The 26,133-nt window shown below is 45.4% G+C and overlaps 1 protein-coding gene across 4 annotated transcripts in view; it reads left to right on the forward strand.

The window, feature by feature from the left end:
* DGKG (diacylglycerol kinase gamma) overlaps window positions 1–26,133 on the forward strand; it is a 220,282-nt gene that overhangs the window by 76,282 nt on the left and 117,867 nt on the right. For 2 of the 4 annotated variants that reach the window (XM_010376604.2, XM_010376605.2), the window contains exons 6-14: window positions 962–1,132; window positions 5,104–5,153; window positions 9,049–9,123; window positions 9,816–9,938; window positions 14,937–15,054; window positions 18,238–18,326; window positions 21,637–21,753; window positions 22,802–22,894; window positions 25,313–25,372. In XM_010376604.2, coding sequence (XP_010374906.1) covers window positions 962–1,132; window positions 5,104–5,153; window positions 9,049–9,123; window positions 9,816–9,938; window positions 14,937–15,054; window positions 18,238–18,326; window positions 21,637–21,753; window positions 22,802–22,894; window positions 25,313–25,372 — 896 coding nt within the window. The remainder of the gene's footprint in view (window positions 1–961; window positions 1,133–5,103; window positions 5,154–9,048; window positions 9,124–9,815; window positions 9,939–14,936; window positions 15,055–18,237; window positions 18,327–21,636; window positions 21,754–22,801; window positions 22,895–25,312; window positions 25,373–26,133) is intronic. The other 2 variants (XM_010376606.2, XM_010376607.2) reach the window with 2 other exon arrangements.

A 26,133-nucleotide genomic window follows, 5' to 3' on the forward strand; every position in this document is an offset into this window, starting at 1 on the left:
CTCAACAGACATTACTATCAAGGCTGTCTCTCCCACTGCCTCTACCTTCAGTACTTTGTTACTTGGTGGTATAATATTACAACACCTAAAATATTGGATTTTCCACTGCCCTCCTTCCCTTTGTTCCCTGGTTAGTTGTTTTCTGTGAGTTGTACACTCCTAGCAGATATTAAGAGATCATTTCTGATGAGCATGGAGGTAGAAAGGGAAGACAGCACTCAAAGAGTTTCAAAAAGTAGAATTCACACAGGAAAATAGGGGTGCCCCATTTTCTTGTTAGTAATAGATCTTATATTTCTGAACCAGAGGACAAAGTGTGGAAGAGACAAAGTGTTTTCCTATCTTAGAAAGCAGAAATTTTAAAGGGAAAACTTACCCCATTCTTGTGGTACAATAATCCACTTTCTGCATTTTCTTCATCCAAATGATTAGACTTGCAGTTAGTTTCAGTTCTTCCTAGTTTCTGGAGATTCGTTGATTATCAATCCCAGTTTTCTCTTTTGAATATTCATCCTTTATGTGTGTTTAAATGTGTTTGAAAAGAAAACTGCAAGGTCTGTTAAGAAATGACTGTTGGCCATTTACCATTTTGAAATCCCAGCCAAAATTACTTCTACAAGTTGAGTGTGTTCCCAAAAATGTAGGCCATATGACATTTATCTGTTAATTATTGATATTACCAATAATCACCATCATCTTTTCTGAATATTCAGAGTATAGATGAATTTCCTGCAAGGAAATAGACTCTTAAAGGGGTCAGCATGGAATCCCTTTGGAGAATATGAACTCCACAAGTTGGATTTCTAGGGCCACTAATTTGATCACATCTATGTAACCAAAGCTTTTGAAGACACTGCTACAAAATTCTTGCCTCTGCCATGAAAAGGATGGGGTAACAAAGAGGGGTTCATATTTACTAAACAGAAAATGCCCTTGGATGTTTTCATTTTGCCTATCACAGAATCAAATATGGCTAAGAAGCAAGCACCAACTGAAGACCAAGTGGCTGCAAACCCCCCGGAACCCCCCGTCCCTCGGTCTTCAAGCTCGGAATCCCCTGTGGTGTACCTGAAGGATGTTGTGTGCTACCTGTCCCTGCTGGAGACGGGGAGGCCTCAGGATAAGCTGGAGTGTAAGTGCTCACCCTGTCAAGGGGCTTCATCTTTTTCCTAGAGAAAGATCTGGGGTTCTGTCCATTATTCCTGAACACACTGGAGATTGAGCTGGTATCACGGATATAGGTCCTGCGTCTTTGGGGAGGTTTCTTTGTCCTGTTACCAGCAGTGATATGAACAACTCCTAGAATCCACCCTGGGACATAGTACCAGTTGTGTATCATGTGGGAAAGGCATCTGAAACCCAGGCATTGAGAACCAGAATCTGGAAAGGGGAAGGGGTTCCATCAAGCAGTCAAGACTTCCTTGCTTTGCTGGCAGGACTTCCTGAAAGCCTTTACTCAGAAAACTGCTACCTCCTCTTAATAGATTTTTTAAAGAAAGATATTCAACATCTGTTCTCCTTCCCCCTATTCCGTGCCCAGGCAACTGTTTATGAGGAAATATTCTTTTCTTGAGATCTCATCAATCTCTGTCTTGATAAGGCTTTGTCCATTTCTCTACCTACGCCCCACCCCAAGATTACTGGCCTCTAGAGAACGAGGAGGCCAGTTAATTAAAGGAGTTGAGCTCGGTTTGGTGGTGCTACTAAAGTAGGTTTTAAAAACACGTCTTCAGGAGGAGAGTAAGAGCTGGGGGCAGAAAGTTCACAGTGGCTGAAACAGCCTGCAGTCTTGTAGATGATTCAGTCCAGGGATGGTTTCTCTGGCTTCTGTGAGCCTACAGACATACTTTTAAAAAATAGGAGATGATAGGACCTTGTTAACAAATTTGTATTGTCATTACTTCTCTTGGGAACTTAAGTAGACAGCAAGGCAAAAAAAAAAAAAAAAAAATGTACGTTATAGCCAAAGTCAAAATTCAAGTTAATAATAAGACTAGTCAACAAAACTTAAACATAAGCAAGGGAAGTCTGCCAAAGGTTAACTCTTGCCAAAAACAAAATGAAACAGTTTGCTCATTAGCTGAGCTTAAAATCTCTCCCATAGGTTCGAAGTGTTAACAATTGCAAGCCTTAAGTGCTAGTTTGGTGGCAAATGTAGCAGATTGCCGTTTTCTTCTAGCTAATGTTAAAAGTGAAACATCACATTATTTCCAGCATTTAGCTGGATTTTGAATTTCAGGCACTGTATTTATTGGTAACTACCAAAGAGTAGGTGACAGATTGTTTTATATTAATGACTCTCCAACTGAGTCTTATAATGGCCATGCAAAGAAACGTTAAAACTTGTTATTATAGAACATTTCAAAGATAAAAGTAGAGAGCACAGTGAACGTCCATGGCCCCATCACCCAGCTTCAACAATGATCAACTCATGGTCAGTCCTGTTGTGTTTATACCTCCCACCCATTCCCTCTGCCTCAGAGTATTTTGAAGCAAATTCCAGGCATCATATAGTTTTATCTGTAAATATTTCAGTACATGCTTCTAAATTCACAGACTCTTCTTCTTTAATATAACCTCAATACCATCATCACAGCCAAAGAAAATGATTCCTTTTACTATTATCAAATAGTATTCACATTTTTCCAATTATCTTAGATATTTTTAACTGTTTGTTTGAATCAGGATCCAAGTAAAATTCATACATCACCACTGGTTATTATGTGTCTTCACTCTCTTTTAATCTTTCGGATCCCTCTCCATCTTTTGCTAATTTTTTCCTTGCAAATTTTTTTTTTTTTTTGAGACGGAGTTTCACTCTTGTCGCCCGGGCTGGAATGCAGTGGCGTGATCTCTGCTCACAGCAACTCTGCCTCCCAGGTTCAACCGATTCTCCTGCCTCAGCCTCCTGAGTAGCTGGAATTACAGGTGCCCGCCGCCATGCCCAGCTAATTTTTGTATTTTTGGTAGAGACGGGGCCTCACCATGTTGGTCAGGCTGGTCTCGAACTCCTGACCTCAGATGATCCACCTGCGTCAGCCTCCCAAAGTGCTGGGATTAGAGGTGTGAGCCACCATGCCCGGCCTGCAAGTCTTTTGTTGCAGAAATTTGGTCATATAGAGTTTTCATTTTGGTTTGCTTTTTACTAAACCGTATCAATTTATATCCTTCCTTAACTTTAAGTATGGAAAACAAGTTAAACTTTTCTTTGTAAAAACCAAGGATGTATTTTTTGGAAATAATAGACTGAAGTCCCACACCTATTGCCAATGCAATAATAACAAGAACAACTATCATTAATAAACACCTTATATTTGCTCAGCACTTTGAATGCCTTCTCATTTTAACCTCACTGTAACCTAGAAGGAAGGCACAAGAGGGTTAAAAGACTTGTCCAAGGTTACACTGCTAAAATTAGGATGCTTACTCAGGCCTTTCTAGTTCTATTGTTCATGCACAGTAGGACCAGACAGAGGTCAGCGTTGGAGAGTCGCCTAGGCCCAGAGACCTGGAATAATGCTAGCAGAAAAGGTCTGTTTATGTCATTCAACCATCTGCTGGGTGAGTCATCAGCATATGATACATGCCTCAGACTGGGACCTCCTGACGAATCACAAAGAATCACAAGCCCATGACCCTACCTTTAAAGGACTTTGATTTCGACCAGCGATGCACCCCTGAAAAAAACACAAGGTACAGAGACATTAAAACATCTAGGAGGAAATGATGACACAAGGGCAACTTAGCAGAAATAAGGGGACCGGGCTGATACCTGCCCCGAGGTGTTGCACCGAATGGGTGCTTCACAGAGAAAGCAGGCATGATGAAGGGTTTTAAAGAATAGCAGGAAAGGCCAGGGAGCACAGAGGCTCATGCCTGTAATCCCAGCACTTTGGAAGGCTGAGGCGGGCGGATCACCTGAGGTCAGGAATTTGAGACCAGCCTGACCAACATGGAGAAATCCCGTCTCTACCAAAAGTACAAAATTAGCCGGGCGTGGTGATACATGCTTGTAATCCCAGCTACTCGGGAGGGTGAGGCAGGAGAATCACTTGAACCAGGGAGGCAGAGATTGCAGTGAGCCAAGATCGCGCCATTACGCTCCAGCCTGGGCGACAAGAGCGACACTCCAACCCAAAAAAAAAAAAAAGCAGGAAAATGAAGAAATGCTTATCTCTGCTTCCTAGCATCCCGACTTATGAGACCACAGACAGCATCTTTGTCTTTTGGTTGAGTAAAATATAGGTTTCCAGGTCCCATAAGTAAACGTGTAGTTCCTTGTCCAAAATTTTCTCCCAGAACTTCCTTATCCTACATCACCTCCCTGCAGTTAGAACATGATTGAAGATGTTTCTGAATAGCATGTTTCCAAATACCTTTTAGAAAAAGGAAAAAATGGCTTCTGTAACGACTACCTCATAGCATTATTAAGGATTAAGCAATAATGAGAAAGTATGTAGGACAATACCTTGTATATGTTAAATGCTATATATAAATGTTCATTTTAAAAGGAAAATAAAAATTAGTGACATCTGTTGGGTGTTTTCTATGTTCTAAGCCCAGTGATTTGGCCTATCAGTTACACATTAATCTTCATAATAATCCTAGGAGAAACCAGCTATTATTATCTCCACTTTATAGATAAGGAAGCTGAGCTCAAATAAGTTAAATAACTTATTGGGCACCCCCCAGAAGTGGCAGGGCAGCCCTAGGATTTAAATCTGCCTAACTCTACACTTTCTATGCTCAATAGAAGCAAAATGCTGGTGCCACTGCCCCACCCCCAGCTGGGCATTTGCTTTAGGTTGTGTTCTAGTGACACTGAAAGGTGTTCATGCTCCCCAGGGAATCACACTCATGACCTGGACTTCATCAGCCACATAAATATTGCTTAGACAGGTCCAGAAGCCAGGTGGTTCTCCTTCCTTGGCCCAGTCTCTCCTTAAGGAAGTCAGACTCTGCACTCAGAGGGAGGAACAGCTGGCTGCCACAGCCTTTGTCACAGTGGTGACAGAACTAATCTAAAAACTTGGCAGCATCAAAACTTCAGCCATCCCTGCTTCTTAAAGGACACCTCAAGGCTTACCTCTGTGTTTCTTACAGTCATGTTTCGCCTCTATGATTCAGATGAGAACGGTCTCCTGGACCAAGCGGTAAGTTCTCACTCTAAATATCCCTCACGGACCTGAGAAAGGCTGGGGGAGCAGGGAGCAAGCAGAGGAAGAATCTGAAAATGTTCAGTTCTGTCTTTATAGTAATAACAATGTCTCGATGCAGGCTGAGGAAATCCGACTAGGACCTCTCCACCTGCTATTTCCTAAGGGCCAGCCTTGCAGAGCGTGAATGCCAACTTACCTTTTCACTCTCGAAGCCTGGGATCATCAAATCTCAGGATGGAGGGATGCTTTAGCATGTCACCTAGTTTAAATTCCCGTTCAGTTCACAAGGTCCTCCTGCAATTTCCTGCAGGAGTCCTGAGGCCAAGAGGAGAGGGCAGGGGAGGCAAAAAGACTAGGGGAAAAGGGCACGAGAAAGGAGGCTGCTGGTCACTGCTGATGTGAGAAGAAGGAGGCTGCTGGTCACTGCTGATGTGCTTTGGCATCACCCTTGGCTGCTTTTCCTACTCCAGGGCACTAGCCTAGGAGTCTGGTTCTGTCTGCTCTAATGTCAGGTCATGTTCCCATCCTGTTGCACCTGAGAAAGCCTGAGACTCACCCTTACCCCTTCAGGAATAGGCAAGGATCAGTCAAGGCTCATGGAGTAAAAGGAAGGATGGAAAGAGAAGAAGGCACACAGAGTCAGATAGGCCATGTGATCCTGACTGTCAATGTCAGAGATAGGGCTCATTAACAGGAAGACCCTGAGGTTGAGATGCAAGGGGTTGAGTCAGACCAGAGGAAGGAAGGAAGGGAACAAGTCCACTAGACCAACTGAATCATCCCAATTCCCTCTAAACCCCAGGGTGTCTCTGTGGGAAGCATTGTGGCCCTTCAGCCACATTGCAGTGCTGTGGCTTGGGTCATCTGCGGGAACATCCAGAGGATCACAGATTCTCAAGCATTTGGTCATCACATATTTACTGAGTGTCTGCATTACGTCAGGCACTCTTCTAAGCACTGGGGGTATGGCAGTGTAGCCAACTGACAAACTTCCATGCCCTCATGAAGTTTTCATTCTAGTCCAAGCACAGACACTAAGCAGCATAGTAAAAACATGTGTCAGGTAGAGATGGGTGCTAAGAATAAAAATAAAGGAGGGGAAGTGTTGGAAGAAGTTGCAGCTTTAGTGAGGGTGGCCAAGGAATGCCTTTCTAGGATGGGGCATCTGAACAGAGGCATGAAGGAGGTGAAGGAGTAAGTCTAGGGGAAGAGCCTTCCAGGAGAAAGAACAGTGAGTGTGAGGATCCTGAGGGTGCCTACGATGTTAGAAGATTCACTCCAGGCCAGTGTGAATGGAGCAGAATGAGTAAACAGCTGAGATCAGAGCGAGGGAATGAGATTAGAGAAGTCATGGGATGGGGGTAGGGGAGTGGGGAGTTTGCAAAGCATGTTAAATTTTACAGGTGATTAAAAGTGTTTATCTTTAGCCAGGTGTGTGGCTCACGCCTGTAATCCCAGCACTTTGGGAGGCCGAGGCGGGTGGATCACAAGGTCAGGAGTTCGAGACCAGCCTGACCAATATGGTGAAACTCCGTCTGTACTAAAAATACAAAAATTAGCCGGGAGTGGTGGTGCACGCCTGTAGTCCCAGCTACTCCGGAGGCTGAGGCAAGAGAATTGCTTGAACCCTGGAGTTGGAGGTTGCAGTGAGGCAACATCATGTCACTTACTCCAACCTGGGTGACAGAGGGAGACTCTATCTCAAAAAAAAAAAGTGTTTATCTTTTACTCCAGAGAAATGGAGAATCATTGACGATTTTGAGGAGAGGAGTGATGTGATTGACTTATGTTTTAACAGAATCACTCTACTCCGGGTGTGGCGGCTCACGCCTATAATCCCAGCACTTTGGGAGGCTGAGGCAGGCAGATGACTTGAGGTCAGGAGTTTGAGACCAGCCTAGCCAACATGGCAAAACCCTGTCTCTACTAAAAATACAAAATAAATTAGCCAAGCATGGTGGCAGGTGCCTGTAGTCCCAGCTACACAGGAGGCTGAGGTCAGAGAATCACTTGAACCTGGGAGGTAGAGGTTGCTGTAAGCTGAGATTGTGCCACTGCACTCCAACCTGGGTGACAGAGGGAATGCAAGCAGGGATACTGGTTAGGAGGCCATTGAAATAATCAAGGCGTGAAATGGTGGTAGACTTGTGCAGGGCAGAATCATTGCAGGTGGTAAGAAGTTGTTAAATTCCAGATACATTTTAAAGGTAATATTGGTGGACTGAAGCATATCTCAAAAGAGTTATCTGATTCAACCTTCCACCTGGAATCCCTGGCATATGGACTCCCAGTAATGGGGAGGTCATCCACTACCTTAAGACAGCCATTCCACTGCTGGAGGTGAGGCTAGGAGAGGGCTTCCTTCCCAAAAACAGGCACTCCTCTGTCTGCTGGGGAATCATTTTCAACTCAAAACCTGCTTCTGCTCCCCTTCTCCCTCAACCCAGCAGGGAGGCCAAAATAGCCAGTCCTCAATTCCTCCCTTCCCTACATCCTTCTGCTTCCTTCTGTCCCCCGTACCTGGCCAGGACAAGTGGAATACCTATCCCATACAATAGACCTTCGAGTATTTGAAGGTGCTATCACATCTCCCCTAAAATCTTCTCCAAGCTAAAATTTCCCTATTCCTATGCTGATTCTCATAAGGCGGGCTTAAATATCCACTTTGGACAAGCTCTGGTTTGTCAATGCCATTCCTGAAATGTGGCACAGAACAGAATCCATCCCCTATGACTCTTTAAGTGTCCAAACGTGGCCTGACCAGGAAGACCTCAGGAGAACTTTTTCTTTTTGAAATCTGCCAACTCTGCTTCTATTTACATAGCCCAAGACTGAGTCCAATTCTTGGTTCCTGAATTACATTTTCTCATTAAATCTTGGACCCAACCAGATTCACAAGTTCTTTTCTATTGGAACTTCTGCCGAAACCTCTCCCCACCTTTGTGCCCCTTTCTTACCCTCATCTACTGGCCTATCCTGTAGTTTTACAATGGATTGTTTCTTAATTTAAATGAAATATAATTTTTTAAAATCCCTGCTTGGTTTTAGCTTGCTATTTTGACCCAGCATTCTATCTGGTGGAGGTAACACTTTTGAACCTTGCTTCAGTCTACAACATGTCCTCCCAAAGCAATCTTTCTATGAACATCTTAACTGGTGCCTAAGTGGTGCTAACGTTGATACCAAATGCCTTTGCAGTCTGGTATGTTTCAGCGGGGCTCTCAGAACACTGACTCATTGGCAGCCAACAATTCTGTGAGGTTTTAGATGGAGCCTGGCCTCAGTACCAAAGGGCTTATTCATCAAGTAAACATATTTCTCATGAGTTTCCTGTTCACGGACTCCTGGGCTAAGGGCTGGACCATGGTAAAAAGGAAACAGAGGAGATAACAAAAGGAATCAAGATCATGGTACCTGAGCTAAGACACCCACAGTAACCCTCCATGCAAGAGAAGCTGGCCTTGAGTCGGGAGATGGATCCCAAGTTGCTAAAGCTGTGGGGATGAGTGATAAGAAGTGACAGGAGAAACCTGCCTTGCTTTGTAAGTATTTGTGGAAGTGATAATCACAAAGAGGGATAAAAACAGGAGTGGTTTCTATGCGTTCCAAGTTAAAGCACAGAATAAGGGAAGGAAGGTGGGTCCAGGAGAAAGTCAGTGTTCATGAGCTGTTTGCATACCTCCAGCTTATGCATGCTCTGTGCTTCTCGTGAGCTTTGTGGTCGAGACAGAAATAAACTGAGCTCCTCACAAAATGCCAGTTACTGCACCAGCTTCTTCTCTTGCCCTGCCCTGTCCCTCTTCCCACTGGGCTTAATTTTGAGTTCAGCTCTTAAGGACACACTTTTGGTTGTCTCCTTTTGATATTTTCTCCCTTTGCTATTTTCTAGGAGATGGATTGCATTGTCAACCAAATGCTGCATATTGCCCAGTACCTGGAGTGGGATCCCACAGAGCTGAGGCCTGTGAGTTTCTGTAAGGATGGGGTGGCTTTGGAGTGAGCTTCCGAGATGGGAGGGGGACACACTCAGGACATGAATGAGTGTTTACTCTGCAGGTGCTCCCAGACTCATCTTCTTATAGGCAGCTTCTTTGGAGTCCTGCACTTTACCTCCTACCTCTCTGATAGGAAAAATGTAGGCATCAGGAAAATGTGCAGACATAACTGAAATAACCATGCTAATCTTTTCACCAGTGCTAAAATGTTATAACAGAAATTCATCAATCAAAGAATTTAGAGAGAACTGTAGAGATTTCTGTTAGAAAGAATTGTAGAGATTTTCCTCAATCACCAGATAACATGAATTATAATAATTACATTTGGGGGCTCCTATGTGTCAGGTATTTTATTATTCACTTTACATTCATTTTCTCTAATCCCTGCTACAGTGTTGCAAACACAACAATATTGTTTCCATTTTTACAGATAAGCAAACCAGAGCCCACAGAGTCAGGGTGACTGACCCAAGGCCCAAGGGCAGAGCCAGACCTGGAAGCCCGACCTCCTCACTCCCAATCTGCTCTATTCACACTTAAGGGGAGGGGAAAGGGTAAAACACAAACCAGATAATGCAAGACCAACAAGACAGCAGAGGCAGAAGGCAAGTAGACAGGTTGATGATGAAAGTGGACAATAATTGCTCTTCGGATTCCACAGATATTGAAGGAGATGCTGCAAGGGATGGACTACGACCGGGATGGCTTTGTGTCTCTACAGGAATGGGTCCATGGAGGGATGACCACCATCCCATTGCTGGTCCTCCTGGGGATGGATGACTCTGTAAGTCAACAAGCTGGAGTTCAGAAATCTCTTGCCATTCAGAAACATTGGGCTCCACGTTAATATCAACATATCACTTTGGTTTCTGCTCCAGACTGCCCAACAGATGTGCCATGCCTTCTAGACCAGCCCCAAAGTCCTCTCTATTCACGTTATCTTGTATCCATTAGTGCCTGAAATATATTCATTTGACAGACATTTACTACATTATTACTACATTAAAAATACTGCTGTGAGGACACACAGACATAATATCTGCCTGCAAGAACCTTATACTCAACCAGGCAAAGGGCCACAAACTTCAAAGAAGAATTCTGTCTTTTCAACAAATTAGGTTTAAAAATGCTAAGAGAATTGGGGAAGGAAGGGTGAGAGGAAAGAAAGAAGGGAGAGAGGAAAAAATACTGACCTGTTGTGGGGGTGGCTTCCATCAGTATATCTTATTTAACAATCAAAATAACCAGATAAGGTAAATATTTTTATCCCAATTTACAGAGATGGAAAACTGAGGTTCTGACCCTAAGGAGCAAAAGGAGGAGTGAGGATTTGTCTCTGACACCAAAGATAATGAACTTTGTAATATCGCACACGTAAGAGTTAGGCCAGTGGGAAGAAACCTTGGAAGGTGTTGACTTGTCCCTGAAGAATGCATGAGATTTTGATGTCCCATTCTTGAGAATAAAGAGCAGGTGGAAAGACCTAGAGAGAGTTTATGGCTTGGAGAACAGCTTGATTAAAAATACAAATGAGGCCGGGCGCGGTGGCTCAAGCCTGTAATCCCAGCACTTTGGGAGGCCGAGACGGGCGGATCACGAGGTCAGGAGATCGAGACCATCCTGGCTAACACAGTGAAACCCCATCTCTACTAAAAAATACAAAAAAAAAAAACTAGCCCGACGAGGTGGTGGGCGCCTGTAGTCCCAGCTACTCAGGAGGCTGAGGCAGGAGAATGGCGTAAACCTGGGAGGCGGAGCTTGCAGTGAGCTGAGATCCAGCCACTGCACTCCAGCCTGGGTGACAGAGCAAGACTCCGTCTCAAAAAAAAAAAAAAAAAAAAAATACAAATGAAAGAAAGTTCTGGGTGTGTTAGGCAAATCTCCCATTTGATCAGAGTAGGACATATGTGTAAAGGCTTAATGTGAAACTGATGGTTGTATATACCTTCATCTGACCCAGTTACTGCATTCTCTACCTATTTACCAAGTGAACTCACTTCCATACATGAGGTAGGGAAGACTAAAACTAGTAGAAGCACAAATGGTGACATTAAGCATTTACTAGTCACACTGGTGGTGTGACAATACTACTTCGAGATTACAGATCTCAAAGATTACACTTCTTTCAGACTATTCCAGAGAGAGGAACAGAGCAGCAAGTGCAGCTGGGTGAGCCTCTAGCTGACCAAGTTGCCTATAATATCTTCATTTCATAGCTCTGCAATTCAGGACTAAAGCTGAGCCCCCATTTCTGAAACTCAAGAACTAAGAATCGTACAATCATTTCATAGCATGTCCAGTGCTTTCTAAGCGCTAAGGAGAAATCAAGGAACCAGGATCTACATGACCCCCTTGTCATTCCTTAGAACCCTAGAAAGTCAAGCTGGAAAAGATCTTTGTGGTCCCTGGTTGATTTCCTTTGTTTTACAAACTGAGACCCAGAGAGGTGAAGGAACTTGCCCAAGGACATCCACTGAACTGGCACTAAAGATCACCCCCTTACTCAGTCATATCACACCTCTCACCCAATGATCCTTTGCCAAGAAGCTTTATGTACAAGAACCCAATCCAGGAACTGGAGGGGCTCAGATAAGTTAGATACACTTTCTACTGATTTTACTCACTCAAGATTATACTCAAATCAAAACGGAAGTTCTGCTTGGGTGCTGTTTCAAAAAACCATTTTTTTTTTTTCTCATTTAGGGAATAAAGATGGGACATTTTAGTTACAGGGAACCAATTTGCATTTTCTGTTCTACTTTGGACTTGTTGAGGTTCAAAATACCACCAACTCTTTGCATGGAAAAGACCTGCTGTTTTGTGACTGGAGGAAGGAGAGCCCATCTACTTCCTCAGCATTCTCCCCAGTGTCTCCCCTAAATGCCACATCAGCCTTGTAAAAAGCTCTCATTTACATCAGGAAAGTAGCCAATGCAAGTTTAGTTTTATTAATCAAGAGTTTTATGCACTTATTTTTAAATATGTACTTTAAAAAGTTTTGACACTATTTGGGGTTTTGGAGAAAGCTCCCATCAATGTCTTAAAAGTCCATGGCTTCTTGGGCTTTTTCAAAACCCACATACAGGCCGGGCGTGGTGGCTCAAGCCTGTAATCCCAGCACTTTGGGAGGCCGAGACGGGCGGATCACGAGGTCAGGAGATCGAGACCATCCTGGCGAACACGGTGAAACCCCGTCTCTACTAAAAAAATACAAAAAAATAGCTGGACGAGGTGGCGGGCGCCTGTAATCCCAGCTACTCGGGAGGCTGAGGCAGGAGAATGGCGTAAACCCGGGAGGCGGAGCTTGCACTGAGCTGAGATCCGGCCACTGCACTCCAGCCTGGGCGACAGAGCAAGACTCCGTCTCAAAAAAAAAAACAAAACCCACATACAATTACTGAAAAGTCTGGGGAATCGCTGAATGGGATATTTGCAAAACAGACTCTCTCCCAGGGAAATCGTAGCAGCAGTATAAAAGCTGGCGAGCACAAGGAAGGCTACTCCCACATTCTGCAGCCACCATCATGTGGAAAGGAAAGAGCCACATGATGGTGCTATAACCCAAGCAGAAGCATTACTTTATCCCTAGTCATGGTCCCTGCGCTGCTTATATCCATAAAAATAGTAGCTGAGAAAGGGGGATCAGCTAACTGACTTAGCTACTAGAGATGTTTTCAGATACATTGACAGCCCTTTGGGCTACATGAAGAAGTCTGCTGAAGAGTGCTATCATTTTCCTTTCACCCATACAAGAAAACCCTGGCTTGTGAAGTAGAGAAGAGGGATGGAAAGAGCATGGGCTCTGGCCAGCAAAAGACCCAAGTTTGACTCCTCCTTCAGTCCTTCATTATCTGTGTGGGCTTGGGCTAGTTACAGAACTTCTCCAAATCTCTGTTTCTCATTTCTAGAATGGGAGTAAATCTACCTCCTTCCATGTCAACAAACACTTTTTAGTTTATTTTGTGTCTCCCAGCATCTGGAATGGAATAAGAACTTAATGAACGTTTAAATTTACAATGTGTCGGGCATTGAACTAGAAGCTTTACTTACATGATGTCACTTAATTCTTACAAAAATCCCTTGAGGTAGACCTTGGTCAAATGAGTAAATGAATGAATCAGTCTTTTGGTAAATCATTATCAATTTGTGAATGCATTTACTAAAATGGAGACCATTAGATAAGAGGGTTTTGATTCTATAAAACTCATGTCCTGGAATAAGCAGGGTTTGAGGTAATGAGCAGAAAAGAGCTTCTCTGTCCCAGAGGAGGAAGCCAGCATTTGGAAAAGAATGTGAGCTCCTCTGGAGATCATAACAGAAGCCTGGGCACAGGCCAAGGTCTGGTTGCAGTGACCAGCTCGAATGCATATGCACCCCAGAATTGCATTTGAATTGCATTTGAGTCCCGCACATTGGACGCTATGTCCATGACCATTGGTCCTCATCACCTTACCGTAGCTTTTACTGCTCATAAAATCAGCCCAAGAGTGTTACCTTGTGATGGAGCCTACAAGAAAGGTTCAGGGATCACACATGCAGGAGGGACACTCCTCCAGCCACAGCCTCAAGCCGCGCTGTGCTCCCCTGGGGTGGGAGGTGGGAGATGCGGTGCTGCAGGAAAGGTGTGTGACTGTGTGAGGCTTGGTGTGCCTAGCAGGTGGAGACGATTTCACTTCTGAACGAAGTCAGGAGGAGATGGTCTAACCCTCTCTCTGTCTTTTTACTATTTTATCTGTGTACCGAAAGCTGATAGAAGGAATACATTGTTTTTACTAAACTCTTTCATCTTGATTATCACACTAGTACATGCATACTGTAAAAAATTTGGAACACACAGAAGAAAGTAGAAATCAGAGAATACAATAAATCCATATTGCTACCAGCTATAGCCAACCTCTATTAACAGGTTAGTGAAATTAATCCCCATCAAAGATCTATTAGATAAAACTCAAATCATAACATATCATCGAAATGGCATTCTGTTTTTTCACTTAGCATCGTATCATGAACACATTTCCATGCCATTAGATAGTCTTATAAATATCTTTTTGATTGCTACCTAACATTACATCAGGTGGATGTACTGCAATTAACCTTTTGGTAATTTTGAGACCTTTAGGATATTTCTAGCTTTTCATTATTTTAAATAATGCTGGGTTCAGCATCCGGCAGGGCCCAAAAAGGCTCATCTGACTTTTAAAAATTATTTCTTTAGGACAAAGTCGAAGAGGAGAGATTGGTAAGTCAAAGGTTATAAACATTTAAAGGATATAGATAGATAGATAGATAGATAGATAGATAGATAGATAGATAGATAGATGATAGATACATAGATACATAGATGATAGATAGATACATAGATACATCGATAGATGATAGATAGATAGATACATAGATAGATACATCGATAGATGATAGACAGATAGATAGATAGATACATAGATAGATAGATAGACAGATAGATAGATAGATAGATAGATAATCAGATTGTTGTTCAGTGTATGCTTCTGCCAGCCATGTGGGAGACGGTTTATTTTATCCCACATACACATACTCCCATTCAGATGCCTCTTACTTTTAATATTTGCTAATTCTTAAAACACACACAAAAAAACTTTGTTTTTATTTGTATTTAAAACAGTAAAAAAAAATCAATAACTCATCTTCCAAATATTAAACAAAAGTCTTATTTAGGAAAAGGAAGAACGTGCAAGAGGCAGCCCCTGGCTTCATCCATCTCAGGGTGGCCAGCTTGGGATCTCACCTCCTATTACCCCTGCAGGGCTCCAAAGGGGATGGGCGGCACGCCTGGACCATGAAGCACTTCAAGAAACCAACCTACTGCAACTTCTGCCATATCATGCTCATGGGCGTCCGCAAGCAAGGCCTGTGCTGCACTTGTGAGTAAATTTCCTTCAAACCTCTTTCCCCCAGGCACTATCTTGCTCTGCACGTGGTTGGTTGATCCATTCCAGGGAAAATGTTGGTATTTCTGCTTCCCAGCTTGAGGGACCACCCATATTGTTCCAACAGAAGGAATAAAGTGAGGCCTTCATGTCCTGTTTTTACTCTACCCAAGTCCAATGGACAGGTCTTGGACTATTTATTATTGGAGGCTTTTTATGGGCCACTGACTCGCTAGAAAAAATTATTAAAGTTCGCACATAATTTAAAATTTCTCATACTACTTTTATTTGGGTTTTCTAGTCAATATTTATTCTGGATATGTTCAGAGGAAACTTATTTTTTAAAAACTAATAAGTATTTGGGGCCAAGTACGGTGGCTTACACCTGAAATCCCAGCACTTTGGGAGGTGGAAGCAGGCAGATTGCTTGAGGCCAGGAGTTTGAGACCGGCCTGACCAACATGGAGAAAACTTGTCCCTACTAAAAATACTAAGGTGCTGGAAAGAATGTAGAGAAATAGGAACACTTTTACACTGTTGGTGGGACTGTAAACTAGTTCAACCATTGTGGAAGACAGTGTGGCGATTCCTCAAGGATCTAGAACTAGAAATACCATTTGGCCCAGCCACCCCATTACTGGGTATATACCCAAAGGATTACAAGTCATGCTGCTATAAAGACACATGCAAACATATGTTTATTGTGGCACTATTCACAATAGCAAAGACTTGGAACCAACCCACATGTCCATCAATGATAGACTGGATAAATAAAATGTGGCACATATACACCATGGAATACTATGCAGCCGTAAAAAAGGATTAGTTCATGTCCTTTGTAGGGACGTGGATGAAGCGGGAAACCATCATTCTGAGCAAACTATTGCAAGGACAGAAAACCAAACACTGCATATTCTCACTCATAGGTGGAACTGGACAATGGCAACACTTGAACACAGGGCGGGGAACATCGCACACCGGGGCCTGTCATGGGATTGGGAGGGGGGGAGGGATAGCACTAGGTAATATACCTAATGTAAATGATGAGTTCATGGGTGCAGCACACCAACATGGCACATGTATACGTATGTAGCACACCTGCACGTTGTGCACATGTACCCTAGAACTTAAAGTATAATGAAAAATAAAAATTAAAAAATTAAAAATAAAATACTAAGAAAAAATTAGCTGGGCGTGGTGGCATGCGCCTGTAATCCCAGCTACTCACGAGGCTGAGATGGGAGGATCACTCAAGCCAGAGGTTCTGGGAGGCAGAGGTTGCAATGAGCCGAGATCGCACCACTGCACTCCAGCTTGGATGATAGAGTGAAACCCTGTCTCAAAAACAAAAAACAAACAGAAAATCATTTTACATTCTGTAAATGCAATGGGAATTAAAACTCTACAGTTGTTTCACTTTTTAATTCCTTTAGTAAAGTCAGAGTGGAAAGGTGGGAAAACTACAAGTGGTAGAGGAAAAAGCAGAGAGGAAGACTAGGAAGGCGGACAGGAGAAAGGGATGGGGAAAAGAGTGATAAGGATTAGGAAAGAAGGGGTCACAGGGAGCAGGAGGAGAAGGCAGAGGGGCTGCAGCAAGAAGGCATGGCAGGCACCAGATTATGTGGGTGCAGAGCCCTGCCACCCACCCCATGAGGTGGACAGTGACACTCAGCCTGAACCCACCAGAGACCGGGGAGCTGCTGCTGCAGGGAGGCCCCTTGGCTGTGATCCAGGTCGAAGTGCTTCATCCAACATGCGCATGTGAATGAGGCAGCAAGTGACCTCAGCCACAAAAGTTGCCTTGGCAGAGCTGGACCCACTGTCCACAAAGACCAAGCATCAACGGGCTGAAGAAGGGGCCCACCAGGCCTGGCGTGGTGATTCATGCCTGTCATCCCAGCACTTTGGGAGGCCGAGGCGGGCGGATCACGAGGTCACGAGATCAAGATCATCCTGGCCAACATAGTGAAACCCCGTCCCTACTAAAAATACAAAAATTAGCCAGGCATGGTGGTGTGTGCCTGTAATCCCAGCTACTCAGGAGGCTGAGGCAGGAAAATCACTTGAACCAGGGAGTCAGAGGTTGCAGTGAGCCAAGATCGTGCCACTGCACTCCAGCCTGGTGACGGGGTGAGATCCCATCTCAAAAAAAAAGGGGGGGGGCTGCACCAGTCTCCCCAGTGCCAGTTCAAACCCAGCTCTCACCCACATTTTATAGATAGATCTCATTCCCATTAAATTCTAGGCCCATGGGCCTCTGCTGTTCACATAGCGGTAGTAAAAACAACAGCAATAATATATGGAGTAGCTACTCTGACCCAGACACATGATGCTTTACACAAACTGTCTCATGTACTCCTGCAACATCCCTGCAAAGAGAAAGAGGCCGTTTTCTTCCCTTTTTACAGAAAACCCTGAATTTCAGAGAGGTAAAACAATTTACCCAAGGTCATGTGGATTGTTACAGGGGTCTGCCTAGCCTTAAAAAGCCCTGGCCTTGGCCGGGCCCAGTGGCTCATGCCAGTACTTTGGGAGGCTGAGGCAGGCGGATTACCTGAGATCAAGAGTTTGAGACCAACCTGGCTAACGTGGTGAAACCCTGCTTCTACTAAAAATACAAAAAATTAGCTGGGCATGGTGGCACATGCCTATAATGCTTAGAATCCCAGCTACTCAGGAGGCTGAGGCAGGAGAATCGCTTGAACTCGGGAGGCGGAGGTTGCAGTGAGCCGAGATCACGCCGTTGCACTCCAGCTTAGGCAACAAGAATGAAACTGTCTCAAAAGAAAAAAAAAATAGCCCTGGCCTTTCTATCCACTCTCCAATGTCCCGGGCATGCAATACAGTGGCACTGGCATAGCCAGGAGGATGATGCTGCACACTCCCCTTCAGCAAAAAGCGCCTTTCTGGGGACGTGTTCCTGCAGCGTTCACTGCCTACAGAGGAAGGGAGTGAGGCAGATGGAGGTGCTGCCGCAGCGGATAAGCAGGGACTCTCTCCTCCAAGAACGATTGGAGACTATTTTGAATTTCCACTAGAAAAGCCCAGCCCCATGTGTCCCCTGCCCCACACCAACCACCCAGAGGGAGGTACAGGCCTTGGCTAGGGTGGGAGAGCAGCTGGGCCTCTCCTACGTGGCCATTCACAGCACCTGCCTTGACTTTTTTTTCTTTTCAGACTGTAAATACACTGTCCACGAACGCTGTGTGTCCAAAAACATTCCTGGTTGTGTCAAAACGTATTCAAAAGCCAAAAGGAGCGGCGAGGTTGGTGACATCTACTGCCTTGTTCTACTGCATGCCTCATCCAGGAAACATGTCCATCAACATGGATTTCTGGGCAGGAAGGGTTGCTGGGAGCTTCCTCCAGTCCCTTCTCTGCCTTGAGGACCACCTGTAAACCATCTCATTCATTCATCAATCCATTCAGCACCTTCCTGGTGCCTGCTATGTGCCAGGCTCCATGCTAGGGGGTACATGGGTTGTAAGAGATGCTCCCCAGCCTGCTCAAGAACTGTGCTGTCTAGGAGGAGAAACAGGCATATAAGCAAAGAACAGAGTAGTGAGATATGTGCTATAATAACACAGCTGTGTGGAAGGTACAGTGCAAGCACGGGGCAAGTTGCACAAAGGAGCTGGTGTTGCAGTTGTGTCTTGAACACAAATTGGGAGGACTTCATGAGACATCGAGAAGGACCAGACTCTCCAGGCAGAGGAAGCCTCGTGTGTAAAGCCATGAGACATGGCTTATTCCGGGATCCATGCTTAGTTTGGCATAGCCGGGGTGGAGGATGCTTAAAGGAAAGTGGCAAGAGATGCACTCAGAAAGTGGTGAGATCTGGCCTGAAGCAGGTCTCGTGAGGCCAGCTGAGTGAGAAAGGTGTTTTCTGTGCAGCCGGGGGCTACTGAAGAGCTTCAAGCACAAGAAGATGTGATTGAGTTTGTGAATTAGGTTAATAGCTCTGTGTGATGTGGGAGAGAAATCCGGGAGGGAGACTCTTCCAATACTTGAGGCAAAAGGCAGTACTGCGCTGAGGGCCTGACTGTGGTGGGATCCACACTCACTGCTGTAGGATGGTCCTGTGCTGAGGGTCCCCCAGGCCATGCCAGTTATTAGGTATTTTGACTGTCACGCTGGCTAAAGAAGAGAAAATGAAGGGAGAGTTTGAGGTAATTTGGAAGTACCACCACCATGACTAGGACATGGTGATGGGGATGCAGAGGATGAGACAGGGGAAGAGGCAGGGAATGGCTCCCAGGTTTCTAACCCTTTGGCCATTGGGTGATGCCATTCTCCAACTCTGGAAATAGACTTACCTTAAAATTAGCAGGGAAAGGGCACTTTGCCTTCCTGCAAAGGGAAGATTACATGGAGGAGTGTGAGTCAGGAGATGGTTAGCAGTGAGAGTGGTACCCAACCCTCCTGCAGAAGGACTCCTGGGAGAGAAAGGCGCCTCCTAGGATTTGTGTGCATGCCCCATGGACACCGCATGGTCTCATCCACGCCATCTGCACCACCCCATGCACACCCTGCTCCATGTCCATGCCATTCACCGGGACACATGGTGTACCTGCTGGATGCAGGCCCTAAGCCTGCACTCTGGCCACTTGTCACACAGAGAACAGAGTGAGGCCGATGAGGGGCCGGCAGGGCACACTCATAACCTTCTCAGCCTGCAGAAGCAACCCCAGTCTTTCACCATCTCCTCGATTCCAAAGAGAATGGGGAAGGCAACGTGGTGTTGGGGGAACGGCTCCGGACTTGGGATCAGAAGACCTGGCTAGGAAACCCTACTTGGCCATTCACCAGCCTTGGAACCTAGGGCCAGTCAGTTCACCTCTCTGAAACTTTCATCTTTTTCCTCTGCAAAATGGAAATAATAATCTCAGAGCAAATTCAATGTGGCCATGTAGATGACAGATTAATTAGCAAACCGTGTTATTTACACCCTCGGAAGTGCAAGGTACAAGGTGATAAGCTACCAACCAAACTGACACATTTTCTGGAGCAATAATTTTACCAAAAACATTCTTAGGGGAGGCCTTAAGCAATTTAATTGCTAAGTAATTTAAAACATTTATTCTCGGACCGAGTGCAGTCACTCACACCTGTAATCCCAGAACTTTGGGAGGCTGAGGAAGGCCAATAGCTTGAACCCAGGAGTTTGGGACCAGCCAGGGCAACATGGTGAGATCCTATCTTTACAAAAAGAAAATACAAAAATTAGCCTGGTGTGGTGGCATGTTCCTGTAGTCCCAGCTACTCGGGAGGCTGGGCTGGGAGGATCACTTGAACCTGGAAGGTTGAGGCTGCAGTGAGCTGTGATCATGCCACTGCACTCCAGTCTGGGCAACAGAGTGAGACTGTCTCAAAAAAACACATTTATTCTTATTTAATAAAAACCTGGACAGAATTACACGAATATTTCGTGGGTTTTTAATACTGCGCTTGTGGTTAGGCACTTCAGGGTATGTCCCCCACCTTCTCCTAGAGTCCGTATCTACTTCCTTCTGTTATTTGTGGTACCATGGTGAAAATTTTCGAGGGAGAATTTTGGTGAGAATTCCTCAGCCTCCCAGATAGTGGGGCTACTAGCCAGCTGCTGTTGCTTTAGCTGCACTGACACACACATACAAAAACATCCCCACCATTCCCACCTGTTTCCAAATGCCTAGCCTGCCCTCGTGGTATTTCCTGGTCATGGAGCAGATACAACCAGCTCTCCAGGAAACAGGTGTGAAAAGCACCAATGGACCCTCACTAATTTCTTTTGACTTTTCTCTAATTTCCTTTTAGAGTGCTTTTCAGTCTCAATTTCACATTATAATCACCCAGAGTGCATTAAAACATATTAATCATGTGCCCCACCCTCAAAGACTCTAATTTATTTGCTCTGGAGTGTCCGCTGGGCATTAGGACGTCTAAAAGCTCCCCCAGGTGCTTCTAATGAGCAGCTAAGGCTGAGGAAGGAGAAGGGTGTTACCCAGTTGTGGGTACCCCCAAAGGGCCAGGACTGTCCCAGGGAGGCCCTTCCAAACATGCTATCTCATTGCACTGCCCCAGTAACCCCAGAAGTGGGGCTTCTTATACCAATTTCTACAGGTCAGGGACCTGACACTCAGAGAGGTCTAAGAACTGGCCAAAGGCCACCACTTCAAAGAGACTCCAGCCAGTTTTGTCTGTGGCCCACCCAAACCCTCCAGAGTTCCTCTGCACCACGCTGCCTTCCACAAGAGGGCGCATACAAACACATCACTGCAAGGAATTCTGCAAGACAAACAGATGAACTGCCAGACAAGATGCTGCTCAGAGGCCTGCCTGCCTGGGCGATTGAGCTGTTCAAAATGTGGCAAAGCAGGTTTTTAATCTACTTCGATTCGCATAATGGCAGTTAGGCAGGGAGGAACCACATCGTGCCATTAGGCAAAGCAATCCAACCTCCAATAAGCATCCTCTACATAGGAAACAGTCCCTCTGGCTCTCAGCATCCCCTCCCAGATCCTTCTCCTCCAGCCCAGGGCCTCGGGGGGCATGGTTCTGCCATTTTCCCTGGCATCCTTCGCTTCCCTCCCGCAGGTGATGCAGCACGCATGGGTGGAAGGGAACTCCTCCGTCAAGTGTGACCGGTGCCACAAAAGTATCAAGTGCTACCAGAGTGTCACTGCGCGGCACTGCGTGTGGTGCCGGATGACGGTGGGTTGGCGCCCAGGGCGGCCCTGCTTCTTTTCAATGTTTTTTTTTTGCCCAAACTGCAGCCCAGGAGCAGTGAACATCCTGCCAGAGGGCACGAGCAGAGCCAGGGGAGCGAGGGAGCCTCACAGCCCCTATGCAATGCCCTCAGCCTAACGATGCTCCAGTGAATTACCAAGCTGCCCAGAGAGAAGGCACCCCCGAACCAGGGGAGTGAGGACTGCTGAAGAAGAAGCTGGCCAGTCCACTGTCTCTGTGGCCTGGCAGCTGGGATCAGCAGGCCCGACTGTGAACTTCTTTCACCTGGGTGTCACCTGGGGCCGGGGACACTGACAGAGTGGGAGAAAAATTGGACAACAGGAACATCATAGCAGGGGGTGCCTGCCCTGAAGGCACATTCCTCAGAGCAGCCCCACTGCCAGGGCCAAAGGTTTGGATCTGCTGCCACCAGCCACCGCACATGCTGTGTCCACAGCCCCACTGGACACCCAGAGTGCCACTGGCAGCCACTGAGCTGGCTGACCTGCCTGTCAAAACTCAGTGCCAGCTCTTGTCCTTCTTCCCAGGTATCAGCCTCAAAATGTAGATTTCTCAAAACCAGACTGCAGAACTCTCAAAAGACAAAGGTTGAATCACAAGGTTTACTCTCAGCCATCCATGAGTTTTTTCATCAAGATCTCCCTCCTCCCAGAGTCTCGGGACCTGGAGAGCACACATCCAAGGGGGCTCTGGAATCAACACGGGGTGCCACACTGAAAGGTCACAGGCTGGCTCATGACTCTGTTGCTTCAGTAGCCATGAGCAGCTCTTGGCCTCCTTGTTCTGCCCACAGCTGCCTTTGCACCCTTAACCACACACATACACACACCTGCGCGCGCACACACACACGCACACACACACACGGCAATACTGTCAAAGTCAGCAGTGCATCAGGATTTGGGGGAGCACTGGACAGCTCGCCTCTCCCCAAAACCTCTCCACCTTCATGTTTGATGTTTCTTTGCTCACTTTTGCTCACTCTCTTTTTCATTTTTTTCATTTCTCCCCGCAGTTTCACCGCAAATGTGAATTATCAACGTTGTGTGACGGTGGGGAACTCAGAGACCACATCTTGCTGCCCACCTCCATATGCCCCATCACCCGGGTGAGTGCTCCTGCCCTGGCGAGGGCTCTAGCTTCTCTGGGTTCTGGTTTCAGATGCAGGCAGCTTTCAGACATTCACATCCCTCACAGGGCTTCCCTGACAACTCTTTGGGTTTGTGTTTTCTTTTCTTTCTTTTTTTTACTATTATTTTAGGTTAGAGGGTACATGGGATGGTTTGTTACACAGGCAAACACGTGTCTCGGGAGTTTGTTGTGCAGATTATTTTATCACCTGGGTGTTTAGCCAGTGCCTAGTCATTAATCTTGTCTGCTCCTCTCTGTTGGGTTTGTGCCTTCAGCATGTGCTTGAAATAGGTCAGCGCTGCACAGATCAGATTTTGAGAGAAAACTTCTCTGACCAAACTGTTTCCAATTGCTAGCCATCCCGAATGCCCTGAAATGACCCATCAAGGAAAGCACATTTGTTCTAAGCCTCTTGCAGGCAGAGCACAGCACACACCACCTATGCATGGCCAGGCTCCCAACCTCCCTCATCTCTGCCAATCTCCCTGCCACATCCAAACCCTATCTCCCTCTACCTCCTGAGTTTCCACTTGGGTGTCTCAGCCAATTTGGAAATGAAAGCAGCAAAATTAAGCTCCTTTACCCCCACCTGACACTTTGTCACCTGTGTTGAAGACTCCTCTTTCAACAAACACCAACACTTAACCATGGCATCTTCCCATCTTAATAATGTTGCAAGTCCCACTCATTCCTCACATGTCACTCTGAACTTGACCAGCTACTTCTTCCTCATTAAAAACCTGAGAAAAAGGCCAGCCATAGTGACTCATGCCTGTAATCCCAGCACTTTGGGAGGCTGAGGCGGGTGGATCACTTGAGGTCAGGAGTTCAAGACCAGCCTGGCCAACATGGTGAAACACCATCTCTACTAACAATACAAAAATTAGCCAGGCGTGGTGGTGAGCACCCTAAATCCCAGCTACTGGGGTGGCTGAGGCAGGAGAATCGCTTGATCCCAGGAGGTAGAGGTTGCAGTGAGCCGAGATCATACCACTGCACTCCAGCCTGGGTGACAGAGTAAGACTCTGTCTCAAAAATAAAAATAAAAAACCCTGAAAAATACCAACATGTTGGAAAATCATTTAGCAATATTTACTGTATTGGAAATAACCAGACTTCATAACTCAACAATTCTCCTCCAGTGCATCTACCTGGAAAACCCAAGCATTTATTCCACCAAAAGACACGCACAAGAATGCTCATAGCAACTTTATTCATGACAGTTAAAGACTGGAAACAAGTAAATGACCATTAACAGGAGAATAGATGAATAAATTGAGGCATGTCGGCATCTGGCATTCATAGAATGGGAAACTACATTGCAATGGGAAAGAACAAGCTATGCATAGAGTAAAAACGTGGAGAATCTCAAAAGTATAATGCTGAACCAAAGAAGCTAGACTCAGAAAAAGATATGCTCTATGAATCCATTATATTAAATTCAAAAGCCAGGCAAAACTCATATGGTATCAGGAGTCACAACAGGGTTATGCTTGAAGAGGTAGTAGTTACAAGGCCATCCCCATATACAAAATTCATCAAGTCGTACAATTTAGATTTGAGCATTTTACTATATGTGAGAAAAACCTTAATAAAATAAACATTAGAAAAATAAACAAGATAAACAAAACCAAGAAAAATGACAACATCATATCATTAGATAGTGCTCAGCAGAAAAGCCAAGCCTATGGCCTGGAACGGTGACTCACACCTGTAATCCCAGCACTTTGGGAGGCCGAGGGGGCAGATCATGAGGTCAAGAGATTGAGACCATCCTGGCCAACATGGTGAAACCCCGTCTTTACTAAAAATACAAGACAATTAGCTGGACGTGGTGGAGGGCGCCTGTAGTCCCAGGTACTCAGGAGGCTGAGGCAGGAGAATCGCTTGAACCCAGGAGGCGGAGCTTGCAGTGAGCCAAGGTCACACCACTGCACTCCAGCCTGGTGACAGAGCGAGACTCCGTCAAGAAAGAAAGAAGGAAAGAAAGAAAGAGGGAGGGAGGGAGGGAGGGAGGAAGGAAGGGAGGGAGGAAGGAATGAAGGGAGGAAGGAAAGAAGGAAAGCAAGGCCAAGTCTAAGAATTTGCTTCTCAGAGCTCAAGCTTCTAAATCAACTAAGTGGAATTCTGCCAATTTCAGTGCTCCCCATTATGTCCCTTGCCTCAAAGGTAAAGTCAGCCAGTGATGTCATCACTGGAGGCTTTGAGAATCCTAGAAAAAGTCATAGGGGTACATTTCTTTATTTAGGTCAGAAGCCCTATGTTGAAAAACTTGTCTCCATACTACACTAGCTTTCTGATCTCTTCATATCAGCCATTTGTTTTTCATCTGATCTCTCTCTTTGTATTAGTCTTCTTTTTCCAAAAGATGCTTGTCTTTCCTTTCTTCTCACAGGACAGGCCAGGTGGGAAGTCTGATGGCTGCGTATCCGCCAAGGCTGAACTTGTCATGCAGGTACCTCATGAGCTCTAAATCCGATTGCACTTTCTAAGTTGTTCCAGGGCTGTGGCGGGCAGGATGGGGTTCAGGTGCTGTAGAAAAGCATCTCATCATTTGCCTTCTTGTCTGACCAGTTATACCACCCAGGAGGGCATTTTTTTCTGGCCTCTGGAGTTACCTTTGACAGCCACACTGTCAGCAAGTGGTGAGAGGAAAGGTTGGCTGATCCCATTGCTGGTCTTCTTGGGCTTTATTACTATTTTAGGAACAAGTTACATAAAACTTTAATATGCAGATGTCCTAAATAATAACAAAGATGTGGCCTAAAAATAGACAATGGGTTTTCCAGGATTGCCAAGCTGTCTCCAGAACATGATCTGCCAAAATGAAGCTAACCAGATCTAAAAGTTCTTCTTAATCCTTAAATGTATACTTAAGAACTCATTTTTTCACTTGGGTTCACCAATTAACATTTTTTGTGCCTTCCACAGAGTTCCAAGGAATGCAGGGAAGGCAGTCTGGTGAGGAACAAAGAGTACTAGAAAAGGAAATCGAAAATTGGGGCCTCCTGCTCTGCCTCTGAGCCTTAAGTTTCCTCCGCTCAAAGGCGACACAGTAATCCCTGCCCTGCCCACCTCCCAGAGGTGCTGTAAGATTAAATGAGAACATACAGATTCACATGTTGTGAAAAGTAAAACAGGCCAGGCACGGTGGCTCATGCCTGTCATCCCAGCACTTTGGGATGCTGAGGTGTGCAAATTGCCTAAGGTCAGAAG

Source organism: Rhinopithecus roxellana, chromosome 1 (genome assembly GCF_007565055.1).
Source record: "Rhinopithecus roxellana isolate Shanxi Qingling chromosome 1, ASM756505v1, whole genome shotgun sequence".
NCBI classification, from domain to species: domain Eukaryota; kingdom Metazoa; phylum Chordata; class Mammalia; order Primates; family Cercopithecidae; genus Rhinopithecus; species Rhinopithecus roxellana.